Source organism: Crocodylus porosus, unplaced genomic scaffold, assembly GCF_001723895.1.
Source record: "Crocodylus porosus isolate Cpor-Errol unplaced genomic scaffold, CroPor_comp1, whole genome shotgun sequence".
NCBI classification, from domain to species: Eukaryota; Metazoa; Chordata; order Crocodylia; family Crocodylidae; genus Crocodylus; species Crocodylus porosus.
In genome coordinates, this window is record NW_017728943.1 from 67,571,730 (window position 1) to 67,597,188 (window position 25,459).

General features: G+C 41.3%; 2 protein-coding genes across 5 annotated transcripts in view; one reads left to right on the plus strand and one right to left on the minus strand.

The window, feature by feature from the left end:
* The window catches only part of IARS2 (isoleucyl-tRNA synthetase 2, mitochondrial), a 59,253-nt gene extending 50,999 nt beyond the window's left edge, over window positions 1–8,254 (plus strand). The window contains exons 16-23 of the mRNA XM_019549498.1: window positions 1,220–1,322; window positions 1,960–2,085; window positions 2,546–2,677; window positions 3,744–3,850; window positions 5,653–5,804; window positions 5,993–6,183; window positions 6,975–7,119; window positions 7,712–8,254. Of these exons, the coding sequence (XP_019405043.1) occupies window positions 1,220–1,322; window positions 1,960–2,085; window positions 2,546–2,677; window positions 3,744–3,850; window positions 5,653–5,804; window positions 5,993–6,183; window positions 6,975–7,119; window positions 7,712–7,869 (1,114 nt within the window). The 3' untranslated portion in view covers window positions 7,870–8,254. The remainder of the gene's footprint in view (window positions 1–1,219; window positions 1,323–1,959; window positions 2,086–2,545; window positions 2,678–3,743; window positions 3,851–5,652; window positions 5,805–5,992; window positions 6,184–6,974; window positions 7,120–7,711) is intronic.
* A 153-nt stretch (window positions 8,255–8,407) lies between these two features.
* RAB3GAP2 (RAB3 GTPase activating non-catalytic protein subunit 2) overlaps window positions 8,408–25,459 on the minus strand; it is a 74,740-nt gene continuing 57,688 nt past the window's right edge. For all 4 annotated transcript variants that reach the window (XM_019549495.1, XM_019549496.1, XM_019549494.1 and 1 more), the window contains 8 exons: window positions 21,623–21,693; window positions 19,706–19,741; window positions 19,016–19,090; window positions 18,532–18,750; window positions 15,922–16,011; window positions 15,611–15,823; window positions 14,203–14,361; window positions 8,408–10,886 (listed from right to left, as the gene is read on the minus strand). In XM_019549495.1, coding sequence (XP_019405040.1) covers window positions 10,737–10,886; window positions 14,203–14,361; window positions 15,611–15,823; window positions 15,922–16,011; window positions 18,532–18,750; window positions 19,016–19,090; window positions 19,706–19,741; window positions 21,623–21,693 — 1,013 coding nt within the window. In that variant the 3' untranslated portion in view covers window positions 8,408–10,736. The remainder of the gene's footprint in view (window positions 10,887–14,202; window positions 14,362–15,610; window positions 15,824–15,921; window positions 16,012–18,531; window positions 18,751–19,015; window positions 19,091–19,705; window positions 19,742–21,622; window positions 21,694–25,459) is intronic.

The following is a 25,459-nucleotide window of genomic DNA, read 5'->3' on the forward strand; positions in this document are numbered from 1 at the left end:
ACAGTAGAACATAGGAACAAACCTTCTTCCCACAACAACCTTTGCTGAATCTTTAGATAGCCTTCATGAGCTTTGTGCAATGAAATTTGCTTAATGGTATATACTGCAATGGGTTTCTTTCCTGAATACTTTCCCCCATCCTGAGTTTGAATGGATGCTTTCTTTCATGCTCTGATGCCTTTTATTTTCTCTATTACTCCGGTAATGCCCCATTATGTATATTGCTGTCACCATTTATCTCTGCCATTACCCACCCTGGCACTGCCCTGAACAGTGACTTAAAAATGAGCCTTGGCAGCTTCCTTAGAGTAGCTTCCACAGAACTGAACAGTCAAGCTCAGTGAAAGGGAGGTGGGATTTTGAACTTCAATGTCTTGATCAATTTTATAGGTGTGAGGTTATTTCCAAACAGTAAAACTGGTTGCCTAATCTGAACTTTAATTTAAAATAAATACATAAATAAAACCCACCACCCTCTCTCCTGATTTTCAAGCCAGCTAAGTATAAGCTACCATAGCCATATCTTTTAATGCTACCGTAACTGGGGACGTTGGGCTACAATGGGAAACGTGCAATTTATGATACTTTCAGTGAGGAAGTACACACTTTCTAAAAAACAACTTAAATGAGACTGTTTTATGTAACTGAATGTAAATGTCCATTTTTGTCATGTGGTGGAACAACTTTATAAAATAGATCAAACATACACACACACACGCTCAATATTTCTGTTTATTACAGTATTTTTTGTGTTTGCGAACAGACCCTTCAGACAATGACCTTTCCCTTTTTAGATCTGTTGCTAAACTCCTTTAGGGTTTTAGATTTTAGTCCATTTTTGATATAATAAAAGGATGCTTTGGTACAATCAGAATCACATACACACACCCTGAAATGACTTTAAACAACACATTTGCAATCTTGTCCTTCCACAATATGAACTCTAACCAAGATCTCATTAATACAAAAGAAATCCTGTTGTTACCAAGAGTAGAAATACCAGTGTTGCCAACTCTCATGATTTTTGGTGTTCTCTTAAAGTCTGTGCTTCAGGAATGTGAAAAACTTAGCTTTCTTTTTTATTTACACACACACACACACACACACACACACACACACACACACACACACACACACACACACACACACACACACACACACACACACACACACACACACGTACGTGTGTGTGTGTGTAATTTTTTTTTCTTTTTATAAGGACTCTGATGATTCATGGATTCACCCTGGGTGAAAAAGGAGAAAAGATGTCTAAATCTATTGGCAATGTGGTTGACCCTGATGTAGTAATCAATGGAGGACAAGTAAGTCCATGCACATACTGTCTCATAAAATTTTTATAGTTCCATCATGTGTTGCAGCTAGTTGTATACTGTATTTTCTTCTCATACCACAAGCAGCTCTAATAGATCTTTGGAAAGCTTCTGTTAAAACAATTTGAAAATAATAAAACTCAATATATCTAATTCTGTTGAAGATCTAGTGCATTACCACCGACTTGCAAGTGGCTCTTTACTACACAGCTGGAAGGACTTTCTAAACAAAAGCTGGGTTCAAATAAAAGTTCAAATATGTGTCTTTGATAAAAAGCAGTCCTAGCATCCTGTGCACATAGCATCCAATGAGGCTATGGATTGGGCTTTTAAATGATATGGGAACCTCTTATTTCATTGAACAATCAGAAGTTTTGCTGAAGTTGATGCTGTAGAAATGGGAGGGGGGGCGGGGGGCTTTTTAGTTTTTGTTCTTCCACATGATTATGCCTCACTTATCTTTTGTGGGGGCGGGGTTGGGTGTTTTATGGTTTTTTGTTTTTTTTAAGTGCATGCTTTTCTTCCAGGCAGGAAGTCTCTATCCAACCTCACAAGGACTTTTTGCATAGTTTTTACTTTACAAGTTAACAAAACTGAAAAAAAGCTTTGCATCTCTGTCCATAAACAGGACCACAGTAAGGAGCCTCCATATGGTGCAGATGTTCTTCGTTGGTGGGTGGCAGAGTCAAACGTCTTCAATGAAGTGCTGATTGGACCAGCTGTACTAAATGCTGCAAGAAATGATATCAACAAGGTGAAAGCAACTATTTTACCGCAATGCTTCTTTTAGTTTTATAGTGACTGAATAGAATCCTTCCAAAATTGGTAACTGTTGACTTTGACACTCATCTCAATTACAAATGGCTTTAATCTTTTTATTATTTTGGCTTAAAATTGGGTTGTTTCTGACCACATAATTATTACCATTTCCCTTCACAGCCTGGTAAAAGAGTAATATAATTTGGAGAAAATAAAAACTCTCTATCTTGCCTATCTTGAATTCTGCTTGCATATAACTTACTTGTTCTTTTTCCCATTACAGTCCTTGTGGTGCATGCTCTGCATTGAATTTTTCAGTGATTTGGAATGATCCAATTAGAAAAATCATTGAGTTCAGTGATTTAAATTTTGACAGTAGAAATCTCTTGTATGTTGTCCCTTGTTTGGTTTTATAGTTAAGTAGCTTAATTGAACTTGTCTGGTTTAATTGTTAGCTTCGGAATACACTACGCTTTCTGCTGGGAAACGTGGCTGGCTTCAGTCCAGAAACTGACTCCGTGCCTGCTTCAGAGATGTATGTAATAGATCAGTACATGCTACACTTGCTGCAGGATTATAGCAACAAGGTGAGGGGGAGTTGTATTAATCTAACGTGATTTACTAGATCATGTTTTTAGCAGTTAGCTAACACTGAATACGCTCTGCTGTTTTAAGAGAATATACTCAAGCATGTCTGCATTTTATTATTTTAAAATAAAAATGGTTAAACAACAGACTCTTCTAATAATACAACAAGAGCAAGCTCTTGCTTGTCTCTTTGATAAAAACATACTAGCTTCACCTTTTATTTTCAAGTTGTGTAGCTTCCATCATGAATGCCAACTTTTTTAGGATAAGAAAGCTTTAGGTTGCACTTGGGTTCTGTTTGTACTATATGTACGGTATGTAGTTCACAGAAATAGTCTTTCAGGTATATGGATTAGAAGTGTCCTTTAATCTGTCCCCATTAAAATGTAGCTTATTTTGAAAAACTACAGGTTAAGTTTGCCCTTTATCCTAGTACTCAACTTCCACTGGAGTTGGTGGATATGTCTGGGGCCCAGGCTCCAACGTGTGAAATACAGCTATCCCTCTTGGCAGCAAATTATGGCTTTTTGAAAGGGTGTGGCTTGTTTGGGGTTTTTTTGGTTTGGTTTTAAGAAAAACACAGGCACAGGGAGCTTGTGTTGAATTTTGCCTAATTTGACCGAGACTTGTTTTTTTCAAAGCCTCCAGCTGCTCCAGTGAGAAGAGAGCCCAGTGCTAGAGCTGTGCTCTCATGTGGCACCCTCCATGTCTCCGTGTTCACGAGTGGTTTCTTTTCTGGTGTTCTCTTTCCTTTTTTACTGAAAAATTCATTAGTATGAAGACAAGATCTCTTGAATTTTGCTCAACTGTCCCATAAAGACAGAAAAAAAACAATTTAAGTCAAAATTCTGAGCAGTGGCTTTATTGATAAGAACACAGGAATAAAGCGCGCTGTCTAATTTGTATGAATTATTTTCCCCTACAAGAATCCAGGCTTTCACATTCAACACTTGTCTGCCTCCTGTTTCCTTAAGAGTTCCCGGACTCATTGTGACTTGCATTTTTTTTGCCCTATGTTGGTATTTGGTGTGCTGCTAACATCTTTTTCCTGGCACTATTCCCCAGGTCACAGAAGCATACAAGGAATATGATTATAGCAGGGTTATTCGGCTGTTGCAAGCTTTTCATACTAGAGACTTGTCCAACTTTTACTTCAGTATAATCAAAGACCGGTAGGTATTAATCCTTGCTTTCACTACCGCAACTTTTTTGTCATGTATGTTTAAGCAACATATTTTGAGACTGGAGATTGTGAAAGATTATATGTACAGGACTGAATTTAGGTGAATTTAAGACTCCAGCTAGAGAATTACTTTAGCATCTAGTACCTAGTCACATTGCACTTAAGATCTGTTGTTCAGTTATTTTCTGAAGGAAAAGTCATAGTAGGTCCTGATATACCACTCCTGGCACAGAGCCTTCTAATTGAAAGGGAAAACGCACAAAAAAAACCCAGGAGGGAGCCAAATTTCTGTTACCAAGACAACATATAGGTACAGATTCAGGCTTAACAGGATTTTGCTTTAAAAAAAAAGCATAAGACACATGTAAGACCAGAAAATCTACAGATTTCCTTGGGTGGGGGTGATCTTTCTTTGTACCAAAGCAAGCTGAACTCAAAACAGGTCACATAAGACCTCCTTAAAGCTGTAACAGTTGTAACTGGAGAGTAACACACAAGAGGCAGACAAGGTTCCTGCTTTACTTGGCCCTGGTGAGATCATAGCTGGAGTACTGCATCCAGTATTAGGCCCCCCACTTCAGGAGGGATGTTAAAAGCTTGAGAGTCTAGAGGAGAGCCACTTGTATGGCCTGCCCTCCAGGCCTTGGATCATACAAGGAGAGGCTGAAGGACTTGGGACTCTTCAGTCTGGAAAAGGGAAGGCTTGGGGGGGACTTGGTGGCAAGTCCCTACAATTTTATATAAGAGGGGTGCATCAGGACCTGGGAAAACCAGCTGTTCACCATAAACTCCAGGAAGGCCGATTTTTAGACTGGATATAAGAAAAAAGTTCTTTATGGTGCGAGTGTGCGGGGTCAACATGGAGGTGGTGCAAGCACCTACTCTGGACTCTTTCAAAAAACAGGTGGATGTATTTCTTGCTGGGGTCACTTGATCCCAGCTAACTTTCTGCCTATGGCAGGGGTGGGGGCTGGACCCAGTGAGGTCCCTACTAGCCCATAATGTCTGAAATCTATGAAAGTGCGTAAAGTTAGGCTCTGCAGTCAGTGACAGACTTCTCATGTGGGCAGGGCAGTCGGCCATTCCACTGGTCTCAGAAATGGAGAAGTAAAAATTCCAGCACAGGGCAGTAGAAATTCAGTTCAGCTCTTCCTATCATGTGAGCTCTCCAAAATGTCATTGATTATAAACCAGAAAAAACAAACCAACCCCCAAAACAAAAAACCCTACTGCAGTAGCAGGCTTTCTGCTCTACAGGAGACCTGATTCTGAAAGAATTGCATAGCTGCTCTCAGTGATACGGATGCTTGGTTCACTCTCATGGTGAATAGTAAAAGCCAGTATTAAATGAAAAGGGAAAGGAAATGAGTAGATGCTTAGAAGACTCCAGAACAGTTCCTTTTGAATTGCACCATCATGTTTTATTTTGTGTAATGGCTTTCAGACTGATAGGAAAATGCTTTACTTATTAGAAGCACCTCTGTCTAATAAATAAAGCATTTCCCTGTCCACTTTTCTGTGTGTAATGTATGGCCAACCTGTACTAACAGCATTACCCTTATTGAAGAAAAAACAATCTTGCATTTGTTTTCTGTAAAGATCTCTGTTGAAGAGAATGTCAGTAATTATATTTGAACTAGTTGTGACAAATGGCTTTTTCAGTAGCACCCTGGGGCCTAACAGGTTCAGCTTTTTTTGAAAGTCTGGCCTCCTGTTTACAGTGACAGTTTAGCTAGCTGACATCTTGTCAGGTTGACTTGCCCATAACCTTGGACTGCCTCTGAACTGCAGGCTTTACTGTGAAGAGGAGAAGGGCCTTAAACGCCGTTCCTGTCAAACTGTCCTAGCGGAGGTTCTTGATGCAGTAGTGCGGTCTGTTGCGCCAGTCCTCCCTCACCTGGCAGAGGAGGTTTTCCAGCACTTCCCCTACAAGACAGGCACAGGTAAGGCATGTGCAGCTCCTTTACCCAAGCACTTTTGCATGGACCACTTTTGCTGGAGCAATTCCTAGTCACATATGTCTGCATTCTTTTTAAACTTTGCTGTTAAAACTCACTCCCCATACAGAAGAGTAATAGAAAGAGAAGAGACCCCATAGCTCAACTGTATTCAAGTGTATTTTTGTTTCAAGAGTTGGAGAGCGTCTTTCGTACTGGCTGGATCAACACAAGTTCAGTGTGGAAGAAACCTGGCCTTGAAGAAGCAGTGGAGGGCGCATGTGCCATAAGAGACTCTTTCCTTGGCTCTATCTCTGGCAAGAATGCTTTGGAACACGAGGTCGTCGTTGTAATTGAGCCAGGGCTATTTTTTGAGCTAATGGAGGTAATGGGGAAAAAAGGCACCTAGCTAATACCATCAGTTAACTCAGAAAAATTAACATCTGCAAGTCTACTTATTTGTGGGTATGGGGGTGTGTGCTGAGGAAGGGAGGGGTTGTTAGCATCTGTATTAATGACCCTGGCCACACTTCTTCAGGAGTCACTTGATTCCTGACCCAGGGCCAGCATATCTGTCAGAATTTGAAGACCTATTTTGGAAATTAATGGAGACCACTAACATCTATTATTAGATGACTAGATGTTACCCTCCCTCATGGGTTACATTTCAGGTCTCTCAGGGCCCTGCAGCACAGAAAAATAGATGAGGAGTTTTTGACACTTCAGTCTTACAGTCTCCAGTTCAAATACAGACTTCCTGAGTTGCTGCTGAGCCCAGAAGAAATAAGTGGTGGTTGCAGTCTAGTCCTAAAGGACATGGTCATAATAGAACCCACTACCACTTTTGAAAAATCTCATCATCCTGTGAGAATGAAGCAGAGCTGAGACCAAAGACACTTAAATAAGATGTATGGAGGTGGACATGGTACTTTCACAGGTGCCAGTATGGTATCAAAACTAAGGACCACAATCCACCCCTTTGAATAGAGGAGTTGGTATTTCAGTGGACAGCTGTACTATTGGCAGTAGGAGCCACTCATGCAGAAGGGCAGCCATTCCTAGCAGGACTGAACCTGATCCACCAGTAGGGTTGCAGGCACCTGTGTGTGCAGAACTTAAGCCAGGCTAATGTTTTACAGATTTTCTTTAGTTGAAAAAGTAAACTTTTCTCTTTAGGCATTGCAGCCTGAAGAATCTTCCAGTATCTCCCAGCTGAATGAAATCATGATGGCTTCAAAGACAACTCTACTAACAAAACTACCCAAAGAACTGGCTTCAGAGGAAAAGATCATTGAAGGGAACTTCTTGATCAATTTAGAAGGTAAAGGAGGGGGAAACTGACCTTAATGTTCCGAGTTCTCTTTGGTTTTTTTGTTGGGCTCTTTCTGTTTGGGCACCTTTGATCTATTGCAAAAACAATCTCTTTGCCCATTGGGCTGGATGGACAGTACTTAATGTGTTTGCAGGCCACATCCAGATGGTGGTTCTAATCCCATTCAGCAGCCTAGCCTCCATCCAACCATGTGGTTGTGTGGGGCGAGAGGATTTAGTTGAACTCTAATCTGCCATGCAGGACTTGAGAAATTGGCGCTACTAACTGCTAATGCTAAATTTTCCAACCTATGGGGAACTATACAGACCTTATGCCTTTGTTTAGCAAGCTGAATTTGGCCCATAGGCCAGAGGCTGAACACCCCTGCACTAGACAGCAAAGACTGTCTTAGAGCAGTTTCTAAGTTTCTGACATGGGCCAAAACCGATCAGGCTGCTTTTCTTGGTCTTCCTTTTGACAGGGGCTGAACTTTAAGTACATTTAATGGCTTCTGTTCCTTCATAAAGAGAGGCTGCACTGCACTGATTTGCTAGATATTCAACACTGCTTGTACTTTGTACATTAAAACTTTCTTTGGCAGGTGGCGATATACGTGAAGAGTCTTCCTACAAAGTTATTGTTCAACCAGCTGCTGGAGCAAAATGTCCTCGCTGTAGGCGGTACACCTCTGATTCTGCACTCACAGTATGTCCACGCTGCATGGAAGTCATTGCTCAAAATGGAAAAAACATCATGTAGATTAATTCCAGTTGGTTGACTGTTTAAATCTCTAAAGGGGGTAAAACTTCACTTAAACATCCCGTTTCACAGTCGGTGAAATTGAAAGGATCTTTACTGAAGTGGTAAGAGTGACTCGGCATATCCACAAGGTTGTGGAAGTCCTGGGACAAAGCACTAGGTTGCAACTTGAGCAGAGCTGCATTAGCGGGGAAAAAGTTTCAAAATGCTTCCATATATAAATTTAATAAACTGTTCATCAAAGCACTGTAGTATTCCTTAAATGGACTAATAGTGCAGACAGATCCTTTAAAGTATTACTTACCTTTAAACTAAGAGTCCTTTCTGTGAAAATGCATATAAATTAGTGGAATAAAGGAATAAATTGTATTAAAATGTAACAATGCACAGCAGCAGTTGTGGTTTCATCCACTGTCATCACAGTGGATGACATTTGATCTTTGAGTACTTGCTGTGTAGTACAACTAGAAAGAGTTCTAAGACAATGACTGGTTAAAAAAACCTACCATATCATACATGATCACTCAGGACTGCATGCTAGTGAGAAAGACATACAACTGAGCCCCAGCTTTAATCAAGCTACACAAATCCACAGCAATGGAACACAGAAAATAGTATATACAGAATCTTACTTACAATACATTACAGGTTTGATTTGTAAGCATTTCACATAACTCCCTCAGACCTTGATTCTCAGTTACATTAAGGGTAGGCCTAGACAGCAGAAATACTGAAGCCATTGGAACTAGCGTTAATGCAGTGCTTTCTCTGAGCTAATTAGCATAGTACTCTGGGCTAGTGGCGCTATAATGCCTCTAGTACCCAGGGAACTCATTAACAGCTAGCTAGAGTATTGTCACACAACACTGCAGGGTGCCCGTCAGACAGACCATTAGTTCATTTACAGTACTATGTATGTGCAAGGACGTAGTGTAGAGAAACCATAATACAGTTCCTTTGGAAATCTAGAATATTGTCATCAGATGTGCTACATAATGAAGACTGAGGTGCCTGTAATTGGATGCAGTTGCTTTACACTTCTTTTATTGTATCTGTGTATCTCATGGCAGTAGGTAATTTATCAATACTCTGCACTTTAACATGGACTAGTCTAAAAGACCAACTGTTTTTCTTTTGTAAACCAAAGCCTCCCACTAACCTTAACTTTATAATACATAAAAATAGCTACATTTAAGGTATCAACTGAATGCTGTCATTTTTAGCATTAAGGCTCTTAGAAGTGCAACATAACTTCAAACTGTTCAGTAACTAAACATTAGTTCCCTTGTTCAGTTTAAGGGAAACTGGTTTGAGTAATCATAATGGTAAAGCTCCTTGTGAACGCTAATTACTCATCATTCAAGACAGAGGGATTAGGTAACAACAGGAACTGTTCTCCTTTCCACACAGAAGCTTTTCTGCAACTAATTCAAATGACGTTTGGTGGGATTTTTGTTTTGTTTTGCAAATGACAGCAGCATACACATCCAAGAAGGTAATCATGACCAAGTCAAGTCCTTTCTAGTAGCCTGAGACTTATGACACTAGTACCACCAAATTCAAGCAGCTGTGTCTAATCAGCAATTAAAATTTTATTTTTTCATATTTAAACTTGTAGATAAGTACAAGTTTAGCTTTACTAGTTGTCACCTCTATGATGACAGGTATAGATCCAAAAACAGGTCACATCACTCTTGAACTTCCAGTCCTGTCTAAAGGAGCATTTCCTGTGAAAGAATGTAAAACATTTCTAAATTTGTCAGAGTACAGTATGGATATTTAACTACTGCAAAAGAACAATGGTCTGTTTCCAAAGGCTTAAAAATACTTCAAACTACTACTTAAAGGATCTATCTGTAGTTAGAATATCTTGTGACAGAGTATATTATAAAATGTAAGTTATTTCCTTGAATACACCTTCAGCAGTTTGGTCAGCTAGTCAAGTACAATTACCGATTACAAGATGTACTTTTGTTACAATGATGCCATTACCAAAAATACATCTGTGAAAATCTTTTACCACAAAGACATTCACAGATGAGTTATTTGGAACTAAGCTCCTTCAAGTTGAAGTATTAAGGACAGGGGCCAATCCTGCAGTTCTAATATAGATAGGACCATCACAATAACAATTCACCCACCCATACAGAATGAACAATGAGACTTTATTTGTAAAATGATACCTGTTTCTACTTTTAAAAGCAATGGCCAAAAATTAAGCTTTAATGGGTAGGTTCCTTTTTTAAAAAATTAGGATATTTCCTTTAAGGCCTGCAGCAGTAAGAAAAAAAATCTCATATCAATACTATACATGATGCAGTAGGAAGCAGCCAGCCTAAATCTCACCTCTGCCTCCTTTAAGGAATAACTACTATTGGCTTTTCAGGATATAGGTTTCTTTTGCAGAAGCAGCTAAAACACAGATTTCAGAAAAAAATCTAAGACTGAAATTTTTCCTTAGGCATTACGTATTTATGGAATGCCATAGCCTGTACAGCTTTTTAAAAAGCTACTCTATATGGAGCACACAAACTGAACAGTTACCATCTTCAGAGTATGAAATATAGAATCTCACAGTAGGTTAAGTTGCAAATAGTGGATTAAAATTGCTGTTAAATGTAACAATCTAAGCTACGGCAAAAGTGCTTGAGTTAAAAATAAATAATGGAGCATCTGAGTATTGACAAGTATACAAAGGTTACTAATTTCTGTTATATTAACAATACTGTGGAATTTAGAATGGACTATTTTAAAAGCATTTTTTTTTTTAATTTAAATTTATTTTACAAAAGCCACACAGAAGTTCCCCTCTAAAGTTCATCCGTGTGTAAAATCATGCAATACATCCTTTCTAAAAGTAGTGAAGATCATGATGAAGAGATTGCTTCCACCGCCTCCATCAGATTCAAGGCCAGACTGTATTGCCCGTGGTTTTCCGGCAAGTTCTCTATCACTTTATCGACCAGTTTAGCTGTTGTTGCAATTGGCACTTCTACATTTTGAAGGTCCTGGGGGTCCTGCAAAAGGATAAAAAGATAGTACAGTAATGGTTATTCCCCATAAAGAGTTTTCCTTTTACTAGGACTAAGGTTACTTTTTATTGCAAGTACATTCCTAAACTTACAAATCTGGGGCAAAGTAGCAGAAGGCTGGGGGAAAATTAAAGGCCAGCATAATGTCCACTGCTTAAGTGCCTCACCTCACTGCTGCAGAGAAGCTATATATTTGTCTGAAACTCAACAATGCTCATTAAGTACAACTAGCTGTCAGTGCTGTAAACATGCAGCCCTGAAACTAATTAGCAACTCTCACTTTCAAGACTTCTAAGAGATGTCCTGACAACTGCTTCCCTTCACTTTTTCAGAGTATAATTAATCCCAGAGTAGAATTAATTACCAGCCAAACTGGGGCTCAAAGATGCTATGCTAATTGATATGCAGAAAGCTAGTGTTTGCTACAGTTTAAACACAGGCAACCAGTAGGGACTGCCCTTGTGTTAAACAATGCATTTATCCAGTCAATGAAACTCACGGTGTACGAAAACCTAAATATTATCCTACTGGAGTCAGCTAAGCTACTTAGTCTGTTACGTACACACACAGTCCACTGGAATTAGATTTCACTGAGCCACTCGATCCTACTAAAGTGATGGCTGTTAGGGACTTCTATACAGGTTCCTGATTTCTACCAAGAAGCTGCCAGTCTAAATTCACAAGAACTTCCAGGAACAACATTTATCAAAAGAGAAAAGGGAAGACAGATCTCATTGTGCAGCATACTAAGTTTTCACAACTTATTTTAACACTTCTTCAAATTACACTGGCTACATTCAATAGGCAAAGCAAAGAGAGCCAAAACACGGTCACCAGAAGAGACTTGACTCTGAAAGAACTATTAACCTAAAGATTTAATCCAGGCCAAAACATTCCCCCGAGAACAAGGAAAGCCGACATCAGCAATTTTCCTACTACCCATAGCCAATTTGCTTCACAGGGGAGAGGCACCCATAGTAGTCATCCTATGCAAAAAAGTGTACCTAGCTTATTTCGTCTCCAAGAGCAGCAAATGCACTCCCACCCAATAGGATGAGTGACCCCATCTCTCTGCCTGTTGGTAAGTTTTTTCAGTCCAGGCTGATGGCTTGAAAATGGTATTTAAAAGGGGGTGGGTGGGTGTGTGTTACAAATGGTTCAAGATGGGCAGCAGGTGCTGATTTTTAAAGCTTGGATCTCAGTTTTCCCAGGCTTCAGAAGCAGACAGGCTATCTAACAAACAAGGACACAGTTTGAGAAACGGGGGCCATATACCATGCTGTTTCCATAACATGAGGTAGGGTGGCACCAGCTTGCAAAGCCAAAGAGGGAGGGTCTGAAATTCTTGTTTTGGGAAGGGTGACAGAAGAGAGCCACAGAGAGACCAGTCAGCAATAGCCATGGATGAAGAGTCATCAGGAGGAAAGGAGAATACACAAGCAGAGACTTGAGAGTAACAAAGGGTTGCCCTCCCCCCGCCCCCACGAGGTTCCCCAAGGCCGCCACGGAAAGAGGCTGCACCACCAGTCGTCTCATCCACCCCACTTGGAGAGAGGGGGGTGGGCCTTTGTCAGCCCACCTCCAGGTTGCTGCCATCTGACACCTAAGGGAGAGCCTTCAGAGTGTAACCTGCATCCTGGCCAGAAGTTTCTTGACTCTGATGACAGCCCTAAGATTGGCAGATGCATAGACTTGCTCAATTTCTTAGAGTTTCTTTTCTGTTATCACTGTGTATAAATAAATTTGCCTATTATCGAATGGAAAGGTTGTGGTTGGTCTGAGGGTTGGATACCCACTGGACCAAGGCATCTGGTTCCTAAACCCAGAGCCAAGTAGCAAAAAGCAACATTTTCCCAAGTACATTCCGTTTCCATACTGCAGATTTATATTCAGATGTTAACTGTGTCCTCTGAATGGACTGAGAAATGGCCTTAAAGCAGTAAGACTGATAAACCCTGTAGGTTTTTAAACAGTTATAACAGAGTAAGGGTGACAAGATATTCTGTGCTGACTCCTTGCTCTTCACTATCCAGAACTGGAAAAATGTAGACTTTAATTCATTATTTACATCTGAATAGTACTGAAGTCACAGCAGTGACTATCATGATCTAGGGATGTCAGAAACAAGGTTTAAGAGCTGAGGTCATTCCTTTTATTAAACCAACTTGTATATCTAGGAGAAGTAGGAGACCAGTTTTTAGGCTGCAAACACTTTATCAGATCTAGGAAAGAAGCAATCACAGTCCAAATAAGCTAGGTACAAATTAGAGTAGGGGTCAGCAACTTTGCTGTGTACAGTACCAAAAAACACTTGCAACCTCAACTTGTAAGATGTTGGTGTGCTAGGGGCAGATGGAAGGGGAGCTGCGAGGGGCCTGATTCTTCTTGTGACAGTGTAGCCCCCCCAACTTGCCATCTGCCCTTAGGCACGCATACACCTACTGCAGGCAACAAACTGGACTGGGGCTCCACAGACCCTGATACAGCTGGTTGCAGCCTCCTGGGTGCCTGCCAGAGCTAGCCCAGGCTCCAGGAAGGCCCCTGCCACCTGCCATGGAGCCCAGGCTGCTTGCAGCAGGAAGCAGGGAGGCTGCAACCAGCTGCACTGGGGTCTGCAGAGCTCCTGCCCAACTCAATGCTGGCAGCAGGTGCATGCATGCCTCAGAGTGGACAGCAAGGAAGGGACTGGGGCTGCACTGCCACAAGGATCAGGTCCCTCACGGCTCCCCCTGCCATCTGCTCCAAGGTGCATATGCTAAGCAAAATGCCTTTGCGTGCCATACTGGGTTGCCTACCCCTGAATTAGAGCAACTGCTTGTTTCACAAATGATTTTAAATGAATTTGATTATATGAGAGGGAAGTGGCTAGTTCTCATCTGTGGAGCAAAGGGAAATTAGAGATATAAGACAGCCAAGTTATAAACCATAAAACCAAAGTCCACAGCTTTTAACATCCAGTAGAGTTACGTATGTGTGTTCCCAAGCCCATCCTAAGAAGGGATTTCTGTAGCTTTCCTTTGAGGACAAGGCCAGTGATATCAAAGGTGGAGTGGTGGTTCTGTGAAGTGTTTGCTGTTTATTTTTTTCATTCGGTAGCCCAGTGATAGTTAAGTTTCACTCACCTGACATCGTATTATTGGTATAAAACTGCATCTCCTCCCTCTTCCAACTTTACAAGACAGTGCAAAAAAAAAGTACTGCATCTCACCTCACACCAGAGTCATAATTTATAACAGCTAAATCTCGCTTAAGATTTCTGTAAACCTCTCCACTATTTTTCTTGGTCAAGCTGTGAACTTACCATAGCTTTCAGCCAAGTACAAAGTGTTGGAGGAAGTCTGGCCAACAGCTCCATTCCTTCCTTCGTCTGAGTGTGAAGCAGAGCATAGGCCAGTCTCTGACCCGTCAGCACAAGTAGTTGTGATGCAAGCACTTCTTTGTCATGCACTTGAAGAGTGGCCTGAGAAAAGGAACATACACATTAGTAGTCAGATTACAATCCCTCAAAATACAAGAACAGCCACCACCAAACTTAGTTTTCATAGGGTTGCCTAAATTCAGCTTCCTTATTAGCTTTCAGTTGATAGGACAAATAACCCAGCAAATTGACTAACGAATAGACATTTTGCAAAAACAATGGAACAGAGAAAGCAAAACCACAGCTATGTGCTGGCCATTAGAACCCTAAGAACAAAAAGCACAAAAGTCAGCAGTGCAACAACAAACCTTAGAGTTGTATCTTAAGTCTTGAAATACAAATTCATGTTCTTTCACTCTGAAACAATGCCCCCTAAGAGGGCAAACTCAACAGATGATTTGAAAACTTTTTCTACTTGAAGACTAGCAATTGCCTACAACTTTTTGATCAAAGATGAAATGATTTTACATACAGCAAGACTTCCAGACATTTTCCAGCTCCAAGTGACATCAATCTCACATCTTCATATAAGTTTGTTAACTTCTTCTAACAAAGGCAGAGAACTCAAAGTTTGAGTTGCAAATGCTGACAGTTCAGACAGTATTTTCTGGTGGCACACCCAATATTTCAAAGATCAGTAAGGTGCAGTCCCAAGACCCACACCAAAGTACTGGAATTCCAACACAGTTTACTGAAAAATTAATGAACTGCAAAGCTTCAGAAAATATAGATTTGCAGTATAATAAACTTCTAAGTTGTCCTTCTGTGAAATAACCTGTCTAGTATCAAGCTTGTTGAAACACGAATTCTCTAACTGCTACCATTTTACCAAAACCTGCTCAAAATGGAAGCAGTATACTCAGGTTGGTTTTTAACAAAAGAATTTCCTCAGACAGTACAATGTAGCTTGGGAAGGCATAAACACTAGCAAGCACTGCCAGTTGTTTTAGCTTTACTCAACGTTGTCCGTACAGTCCCACTTTACAAATCTGTGAAGCAGTCCCTCCTAGAAGCATTTTTTTTTTTGGATGTGAATAAGGAAATTTAGCATGGCCATCACAGCTAACTACACACCAGGGTCAAGTATGTTAATTTGTGCTCCCTCTGCTGGAAGACCGCGCAACAGAAAACATGCCCCATTCTAAGTCAAAGCTTTGTTTGCAAATATACTGAGAATGTGAATTTGCAGATCCTTTGCTAGGTAGTAAAACTACAAAAATGGCAAATGTAGACATGTCAAGTTAGTAGAGCTCCTCATGATTCTGAGAAGGCTACCAAAAGCACATATTACCTCTTCTCCACGCTGATCTAGTCCATAATTATACAATTCATACACATAATGCCGTCTAATTACATCTTCGTTGACCTGAAGAGGTTGAGCCAACCCCACAGCCAAAACTGGCCAGTCCTTCTCTCTTTCAGCAGAAAGTGACATCTCTTCTGAGATTCCTTTGGCCTTTTGTGATGAACAATGTACTGCTGCAGTCACAATTTTCCTTAAGAGCTTCAAGCAAAATCAAAAAACATGTTATTTATAGTTACATGAAACTGGTTTGAAAAATTCTGTCATTTTCTTGTTCAAATATAAGGATTTATATTTACTTGTTGTCGTATGGATAAAATATTTGGATCCATATCTCCACTGGGCAGCAACTGAATTGAAGAAAGATCCTTGAAAAAAGCATTTTTGCCCTAGATTGAAAGAAGAGAAAAATCTATATTAAACTTTGAGTGATACAAATGGAGAAGAGTTTAATAAATCCAATAAAACTCTTGGTGGGCTAGCAGTTTAAAGGGGAAAAAACCTCTACTATGTTTTCCATTTCCAATCCCAAAAAGAGGAAAGTAGAAGGCAGGGCAAGCTAGCACCTTCAAGACAAACTGGTTCAAAAACCAGTTCCTGAACCAGTAAATCTTTAAGTTACCCTGTCCTACCTTGTACCCAACTTCATTACTAATTACCTTTCTCAATCCCAGATGGAAATGGAATATTCCAGGTTACAGTGGCTATGAAGTATAAGTAACACATTATGATTGAATAAACACATTTTAATTACGTTTCTAGGTTCTGAATCACTTCAACCTGGCTTTCAAACTTAGATTACTAAAATCAGTTTTGGTGCAAATATCCCAACTATACAGACATCATTTTTAAGATACTGCCATTGCCTTTACTCTCTTTGCTATCATCTTAGATTGGTAAGCAAAGTATGACATCTACTAAGGATTATAGCTTATCATGTATATATTATGCACATTTAACATGCTCTAAAAGCAGACTAAGAAAAAAGGATTTTTAGGAGCACTCAGAATTTTTTTAAGTTTCTCAAGGGTTAGTGAAGAGTCACATACAGAGAGAGTAAAGGCAAATGCCAATGAGTAAAAGCATGCCAATTGTTCTGCTGCCATCCTATCATATATGAATAATAAACAGCAATACCCTTCCTAAAATAAAGAGGCATCCCCGTACAGAGTAATATTTTACAGAAAACTTTCTTCCTTTGCTACACAGCACTGGATGAAGTGACATTCTCCACACTAAATGCACATAGTTGCCAGTAGTGGATATGCTCCATATACGGACTCTAGTACCAAAAATGCATGCATTAAACACTAAACCTGAATACTAAAGTACCCCCTCTAACAGTCTTCTCTAGCCACCACTGACTATTTACAAAAAAGAAATACATGAAGGGACCTCGTGACTGTCTATAAACTCACTAGGGGGGACCAGAAGGGTTTAGGGGAGACACTGTTTCCCCTAGCACCCCCTGGCTTAACAAGGAACAATGGACACAAGTTATTAGAGAGTACATTTAGATTAGACATCCGCAAGAACTACTTCACAGTTAGGGTGGCTAGGAGCTGGAACCAACTTCCTAGGGAAGTGGTGCTGGCTCCTACCCTGGGGGTCTTTAAGAAGAGGCTTGATGACTACCTGGCTGGACTCATTTGAGCCCAGTTTTTCTCCTGCCCAGGCCGGGGGGGTCGGACTTGAAGATCTACAAGGTCCCTTCCCACCCTACTTCTATGATTCTACGATTGATGGTCAGTCACGTCATGCAATCCTATTTCACTCTAAATGCTGGAAAGTGTAGTTCTAAAGATTTGTCTTAGAAAAATCAGACAGGAAAATGACTTTTCAGACACTTGCACACTATTAATTCTTCAGATACAGAGACAGGACATGCTAAAGATCTACTCAGAACAAATTTTAACGTGTCTTGCTGAATACAGGGAAATATTAAACAACTGAGGCAAAGGTGAAAGGTAGGGGGAAGGTGACAGTGAGATAACATAGGCGCACAATTTTGGGGTAAGCTTTTTTCCCAGACCTGTGGACTTTTCCCAAACGGTGAAAAATGTCCACAAGAAATCGCATAGTATTTTATGCTGCTGAGTTGGTAGAGCAAGGCATGAAGACAAAAGTATTTTAACTCAGGTGCTTTGCTATATGAGTATAGCCTAATGAAGTATGCCTACATGTAGGCAAAGATCAACAGCAAAGTACATGCCGTTTTAAAATTTAAATACATCTTTAAGGAAAAATCTACAGTGTAGCAGATTCACTCTGAACCAATTTTCTCCCAGTAAGCATTAGACAGTCTGTATCAGCACTTTATTTCTACATTTCATTTATTACAGTCTGTATCTTAGCTGGGAGGCAGAAAGCTCAATATGTGGCACTTTCTTTACATCAGGTTCAGACTTTGGCAACAATAACAAACTGCATTTTAAAGACAGCACTTCATTTTAATTAGTTCATTCTCTGTTCTCCAGGAGACAGGACATTTGCTCTTTCTTTACAGAGCTCAGTGTGGAGTAAAACTGTAGGAATAACTGATACAAACAGTGACAGATTTGAATTACATCTTGTACACAATCATTTATAATCTCCCAATCCTGGCAGTTCTCAAAGATGCTCTAATCAGAATGTATCCTCTGTTCTCATCATGGAATCTTTTTAGTCCATCTAATGGTTGATAAGGTAATTTTGACACATCTAAACCACTCTAAAAATATCCTACTCAGAAGAGACATTACAGTGTTTGCTGACTCAAAGGGATTTAGTAATACTTTATTTGATGCAAGAGCTGAAAGACTGAGTGGAACAGCCATTTTTGACATGACAAATCATAACCCATTTTTAAAGCTAGCAGCCAGTGACTGATAAAGCTTGCATGCCTCATAGGATCTTTATGAAAGACATACCTTACTATCAAAGAGGGAGAGGGGCTTCATGCTCTTCAGAGAAAATCTCATGATTCCATACAAGATGGCACACAATATGGAATGATGTTCGACAAGCGGGTAGTGGATGCATTTCTGCTCAAGAGCTAGCTCTATTATTGAAACGGGTCCTTCTACAGACACCCAGGCATCTTCTGTATCCAGTATCGGAGTATGCATTTCATCGCTTCTAATATCAGCCTAGCACAGAAACATCAGCAATCTTAAGGAACTTTATTTTGGGCTACTGTAAAAAAAGATGTTTAGATGATCTACATAGTAAAAACAAATTACAATAAATGTAATTTTCTTTTACAGTAGTACTTAAAAAAAATAAGGACTTTTCCATATTGCTAGAAAAGACATTTAAGTGAAGCCATAAAAATAATTTTACTTTTATTGTTCATTAAAAACATCTACAATTAAGATCACAAATGTTTTGTATTGAACCCGCTCACATTTTTACCTCCATTAAGATTTGAAGAAGATCTGAACAAGAACCCAGAAAAGATGTCATTGCAGTGTCACCCATACCTACATCCTATTAAAAACAAAGAATAGATAAGTGCCACGCAATTTTAACTGGCTACATCTCAAAACACTCCAGCTGAAGCTAATAGACAAGGAGATCTTATCACCAATGGTTATATTTAAGAGGGGAGACTTTGCTAGAGAATCCCTGAAGCATTAACTTTATTACCTTACAACAAGTGATGCCAAACAAGGCTGAAACTTGTTCGCAATACAAGAAGATTGGGGAATAATAGGAACAAAAATACCGTTTTAGTAAGGTCTTGAAATATCTTGAAGAAGTTTTAATTAAAAAAAAAGCTGCTTATTTTATCCACTTATTGCCTTACTCTAGTATGCAAGTAGGAAGCAAGAATTTATTAAACAATCTTTTAAAACTGAGCTGGTTTCAGATCACTCTGCTGAGTGACTGATGAATAGCATCTATAACCTGCTAGTAAGTAGTCAGGTTTTAGCCTCAAGCCTACCTTCCATGGTATTATTAGTTATTACATCTTTCAACACTGATGGTCAAATTTGAAATTTAAAACTGGCTAAAATTCACCACCAGTTCAACTCAAGATTAAAATTTAATAAAATATTTTAATATTTTTTGTCATCTTTATATAAAATAGGTGTTACTTACCCGTCTGCATAATCTGTCCTTTGGAGCTTTTCCAACCTAATTTAAAACAATTGTACAACATAACAGGCAAACAAGTGATTTATTAAGCAAGTTAGTCAGTTATAAATATTTCCCTAACACAACAGGAAAAAAACTATTGCACAGAAACATACAATGCTACATAGGATATGTTTAATTTTAAAAAGTCTGATTGAATACAAGCTATATGACACAAAATATTGGGTGGAACACAGTTTGTTAAATATTTGCAAATGGCTAGAGACTTGGCAAAAATATGTATTGGCTGAAGTTTTTCACACTCTTGATTGGGTGTAATTTATTGCCATCTTCTAGAAGGAAAAAAAAAAAAAACCACACTGAAAATGACTATTGCATGTTCTAATACTATCCACGAGATCTATATGAAAATCCTTAAGATCTTCCTCAAGAAATAAAAGTAAACCTTAAATAATTAAAGAACCATTTAACAATCTTAAGAGGCCTAATGTTACTCACACTGATGTTACAAGCATGCAATTGTTTCACAGCTTTTTAATATGAATGGCAAGGAATAAAGCAAAAAATTCTTTGCTTTTACAAGTGTTTCAACACTCTGGACTCTATTCTAGATTTGTCTTCTAGGCTAGGGACAGAAATTACATATAAATTTGTATAAGTGATGAGAAACCAGTTCATATCTGTAACACAACAGAAGTTCAGTGCACATAAACCGCTTTCAAAATGACCCAAAACAGTTTAAGATAAATCTGGAAACGTGGTGTCAGACTTAATTGATTTAGGTTATATTGGTTTATGGAACTTCCAGATTCAAGTTAACTCACAGCCCCTCAGCATCCCAGAATGCTCTGCATCTCCCCCACAAACTCCCTTTGCAGGGTGGATGTGCTAGCCTTGGTCCAAGTTGTCTGTTCCAACCAAGCTGGGAGGTGTGCTCTTCCTTCAAGATCTTAAAAAAGTCTTACATTTTTTTTTAAATGGCATGAAGGGCAGTTTTACTTTTGGGTCATTTGCTGGTTACTAGATTCATAAAATGCAAAAAAACCCACAACAGGTAACAGAGAACTGTTATCTCCTGCTTTCCCTTAAAATGAAAAATCCTTTACCAGTGGTTTGAAGATGTAAACTTGGTTGCAGAGAATTTTTTAACGTGCAGCACTAGCGTGTCTGTATCTCTGCCCCAGTCTATCCTCCATAGCTTTGCCAGTGGAATTCAGATTCTGCCAACCCATGGCCATACTCAGAGGCTCCCTTATGGTGGCAAAACCCTTTCTTTCTGTTGGCAGAGCAACACTAATTCTGTAAGCTGTGTTTGGTACATGGAAGCTGCTGCCAGAAAGCAACTGTAGACATGCTCATATTTTCTGCTCGCTGCAACAGCCCCCCTTAGCAGCTGCTGCCAGAAAGCAACTGTAGACATGCTCATATTTTCTGCTCGCTGCAACAGCCCCCCTTAGCAGCTGGTGCCTCCAAGTGTGCAACATACACGCTGTTTGTATGGCTGCTGCATAAGCTGCACAGAGCCACACAAATGGTGACAGCCTTTGGCAGCTTCCATGTGGTAACTGCTGTCTTCTGGCAAAAGGCACATAACAGACGCATGCACGTCAGATGAACAAAACAAACATTAAGTGTATGCTGTCATCACTGGTGTGTAGCAGCATTTGCCTGCTTCAGCTGCTCATTAAAACTGACACTAAGATCTTGTCTACCAGCAGGGCATTCCAGAAGAATAAATGTGACTTTCTAAATGGATGCTCTCCTACATGCCTTCAACATCATTCACCTCCACTGTCTAATCTCTGGTCCTTCAAAAACATTTTTAAAAAGCAACGCTTTAAGGATTTTACAGCTTAATTCACCTATTAATAAAATAGCAAAAAGTAAATTAAAAAAACTAGCAGCTACAACGCTGTTTACCTTATCCATTAGGTATGTAGCAGCAGAAAGCCTTTTGACTACGAACGTATTCCACATCATTAGAGCAATACCTGAAACAATTACATAAACATTAAACATAATGTGAACGATATGTCAAACACATTTAATGTAAACTCTCTACCATGGAAGAACAGGGAAGGGGCTGTTTAAAACAGAGGACTCCAAATTTTGTTCATGGAAGACCACTTAATGGTTGCAACGTCGCCCTGCAGGCTGTATTAAAAAAACCACACCTCTATGCTCACTGGATGTTACATACTATATGCCATACGTATACAAAGATGCAAAAAAGGAGTCATGGGAATGTGGTGTAGGTTGGTCAGTGACGAGTGCAGTGTGAATAACTACAGCTTCACTGTTTCTGGTTCTGTGGAGAATGGTTGCCATTATGGCTAGGGACAGAAGTTGCACACAAACCTGTTCAAATCTGTAACACAACAGAATTCTGTGCACATAAACCACTTTCAAAATGACTGAAACTAGTTTAAGATAAACCTGGGTAAATATACTATCAGACCTAACTGATTTAGGTTAAATAGGTTTGTCGAACTTCTATCCCAGATCCACTCCAGATTCAAGTTAACTCACAGTCCCCCAGCATCCCAGGATGCTTTGCACTTGTCTCCCAGCCCCTCTTGCAAGGTAGGCGGGATAATTTTGGCCCAAGCTGTCTGCTCCAGCTGAACAGGGAGGCACCCCCCAGCTTCTGGCCTGAGCCACTGCAGGCATGTGGCTGCATTTCTAGAATCAAAAGTGAATGTCTCTTCACTTGCTTATTGGTTCATTCTATGCAACAGACTAATCCACGAAGACTAAATCAATTCAGTGTTGGGCTTTTTGACTGTGTGTACTTAGTCTATAAGAAGTCCCTTTATGGTGGGGGTGGGCAAAATACGACCCATGGGCCAGATCCGGCCCATGAGGCCATTTTATCTGGCCCACGGGGCCCCTAAAAAAAATGCAGAAAATTAATACACATCTGCCCTTGTTTCCTGTCAAAAATGCAGGAAGCAAGGGCCAGGACACAGGGGAAGCCTGGTGGGCTCCAACAACAGCGGGGCCCGCAAGGCCCAGCCTCCCAGCCGGAAGCCCCAGCCGGGGTTTCTGGGCTGGGAGCACATGGCTGCCCTGGCGCAGGAAGCTCAGGCAAGTGAGGGGGAGGGGACCCCAGGCAGGGAAGAAGTACAGGAAGGGAAGCGAACCCTCCCTGACCTACCCCCAGTGCCCTGCACTGCAGCTGCTTGCAGTCTGTGTGGGGCTGCCTGTGCGTGGGACACTGGGCATGGGAGGGGCTGCTTCCCCCCACACAGGGAAGGAGCCCAGAGAAAAGCTGAGCACAGGGGGAAGCAGCCTCTCCTATGCCCAGCGCCCCATGCTGCAGGCGCTCACAGCCCACATGGGGCTGTCTGGAACAGGCACAAGCAGCCCCAGGCCAGCAGGGTGGCAGGCATGGGGCGGGCAAGGGAATGCTTTATCCACCCCCCGTGCTCAGCACCACCTTGTAACCTGGCCCCACAATCGAGCCTGGCAGTGGGGCGGGTTACAAGCTGGTGCCAAGAGCGGCAAAAAGCAGCGCCTCACCTGCCCCATGGCCAGTACCCTGCACTGCAGCCACCTGCAGCCTGCATAATGCTGCCTGTGCCTGCTCCAGACAGCCCCGCATGGACTGCGAGCACCACAACAGGGAGCGCCGGCCATGGGGTGGGCAAGGGGCCGCTTTTCCCCATGCTCAGCACCAGCTTCTTCCCTGCTGGCAAGCAGAGAGTCAGGGCTGTGCGCTGCCCCACGCCTGTACTGTGGGGCTGGAGGGCACTGGGTGTGAGCAGTGGGGGGCCTGTACCTGCATCCTCGGGCAAGTGCCAGTGGGGCCCAGAGCAGGGTGGCAGGAGCGTGGGGTCCTGGCTAACAGGGGCTCTGTGGAGCCAGGCCAGCTCCCCCCCTCTCCCTGCTGGTGCAGCCCAGCCCAGCTCCACAGACCCCTGCCAGCCTGGACCCCACTCTGGGCCCCAGCAGTGCTGGCCCTGGGACATTGGTCCCAAGATGGTGACCAAAGGGTGGGGCACCTATCAAGGGGCAGGGCTACCCATGCGGACCTCAACAGCCTGCCAGAACTGGGTAAGCAGCCCTCTGCCCCAAATAATTGCCCACCCCTGCTTTATGGGCTACATACAAATACTACATAGATGACAAGTAGCCTCTGGTCTCCCCTTTGCAGTCATAGAAAATTAGGGTTGAAAGGGAACTCAGGAGGTCATCTAGTCCAGCCTCCTGCTCAGAACAGGACCACTAGATCATCCCAGTCAAAGCTTTGTCTACCTGGGCCTTAAAAAAAAACCCTCCAAGGATGGAGATTTCACCACCTCTCTGGGTAACCTGTTCCAGGATTTACTACTCTCCTAGTGAGAAAGTTTTTCCTAATATCAAACCTAATCTTCCCTTGCACCAACTTAAGACCGTTGCTCCTTGTTCCATCATCTGCCACCACCGAGAACAGTCTATCTCCATTCTCTTTGCAACCACCCTTCAGGTAGTTGAAGACTGCTATTAAATCCCCTCTCCGACTTCTCTTCTCCAGACCAAATAAGCCCAGTTCCCTCAGCCTCTCCTCAGAAGTCATGTGCCCCAGTCCTCTAACCATTTTCACTGCCCTCTACTGGACTCTCACCAATTTGTCTATATCCTTTCTGTAGTGGGGAGTCCAAAACTGGACCTTGTACTCCAGAAGCACTGTTGAAAAGAGAAGAATAATCACTTTCCTCAATCTGCTGGCAGTGGTGCTCCTATTAGTATAGCCCGTAAGTCATTGCAAAGAAGGCCAACAAGAGGACACTGTGGAGTCATATTCAAGCTTATTATCCACTGAATATGGATAATAATGAATATGGTAACCCCAAGCCCTTTGCTGCAGAGCTGCTGCTTAGCCAATCAGTCCATAGCTTTACTGGTGTGTGGGATTCTTCTGTTCTAAGTACAGGATTTCTCACTTGCCCTTACTGAACCTCATGAGATCTCTTTTGGTCCAGTCCCTTAGTTTGTTGAGGTCTTTCTGAATCTAGCTCTGAATCAACTTTGTTGTCATCTGCTAACTTGCTGAGGATGCTCTCTATCCCATCTTTCAGGTCACTGATGAAGGTATTGAACAAAACCAGCCCCAGGACTGACCCCTGGGGCACGCCACTTGATACTGGCTGCTAGCTAGAATCGAGCCATTACTACCCTTTGAGCCTGATGAGCCAGCCAGTTTTCTATTCAACCTACAGTCTATTCATCCAACCCATACTTGCATAACTTGCTTGCAAGAATGTTATGTGAGCCCATATTAAAAACCTTGCTAAAGTCAAGGAATACCACATCCACTGCTCTCCCCACATCCATAGAGCCAGTCATCTCACTATAGAAGCCAATCAAGTTGGTCAGGCATGACTTGCCCCTGGTGAATCCAAGCTGACTGTTCCTGATCACTTTCTTCTCCTAGAAGTGTTCAGAAATGGATTCTTTGAGGGCCTGTTCCATGATTTTTCTAGGGACTGGAGGTAAGACTAATGGGTCTGTAGTTCCAGAATCCTCTTCCTCCTTCTCTTGTTTAAAAATGGGCACTATATTTGCCCTTTTCCATTCATCACGGACCTCTCCCAATTACCATGAGTTCTGAAAGATAATGGCCAGTGGCTCTGCAATTATACTGGCCAACTCCCCTCAGCACCCTCAGATGCATTATGTCCCATCCCCATGGACTTGTACATGTCCAGCTTCTCTAAATAGTCCCTAACCTGTTCTTTTACCCTTGTTGTCTGTTCACCTTCTCCCCAAACTGTA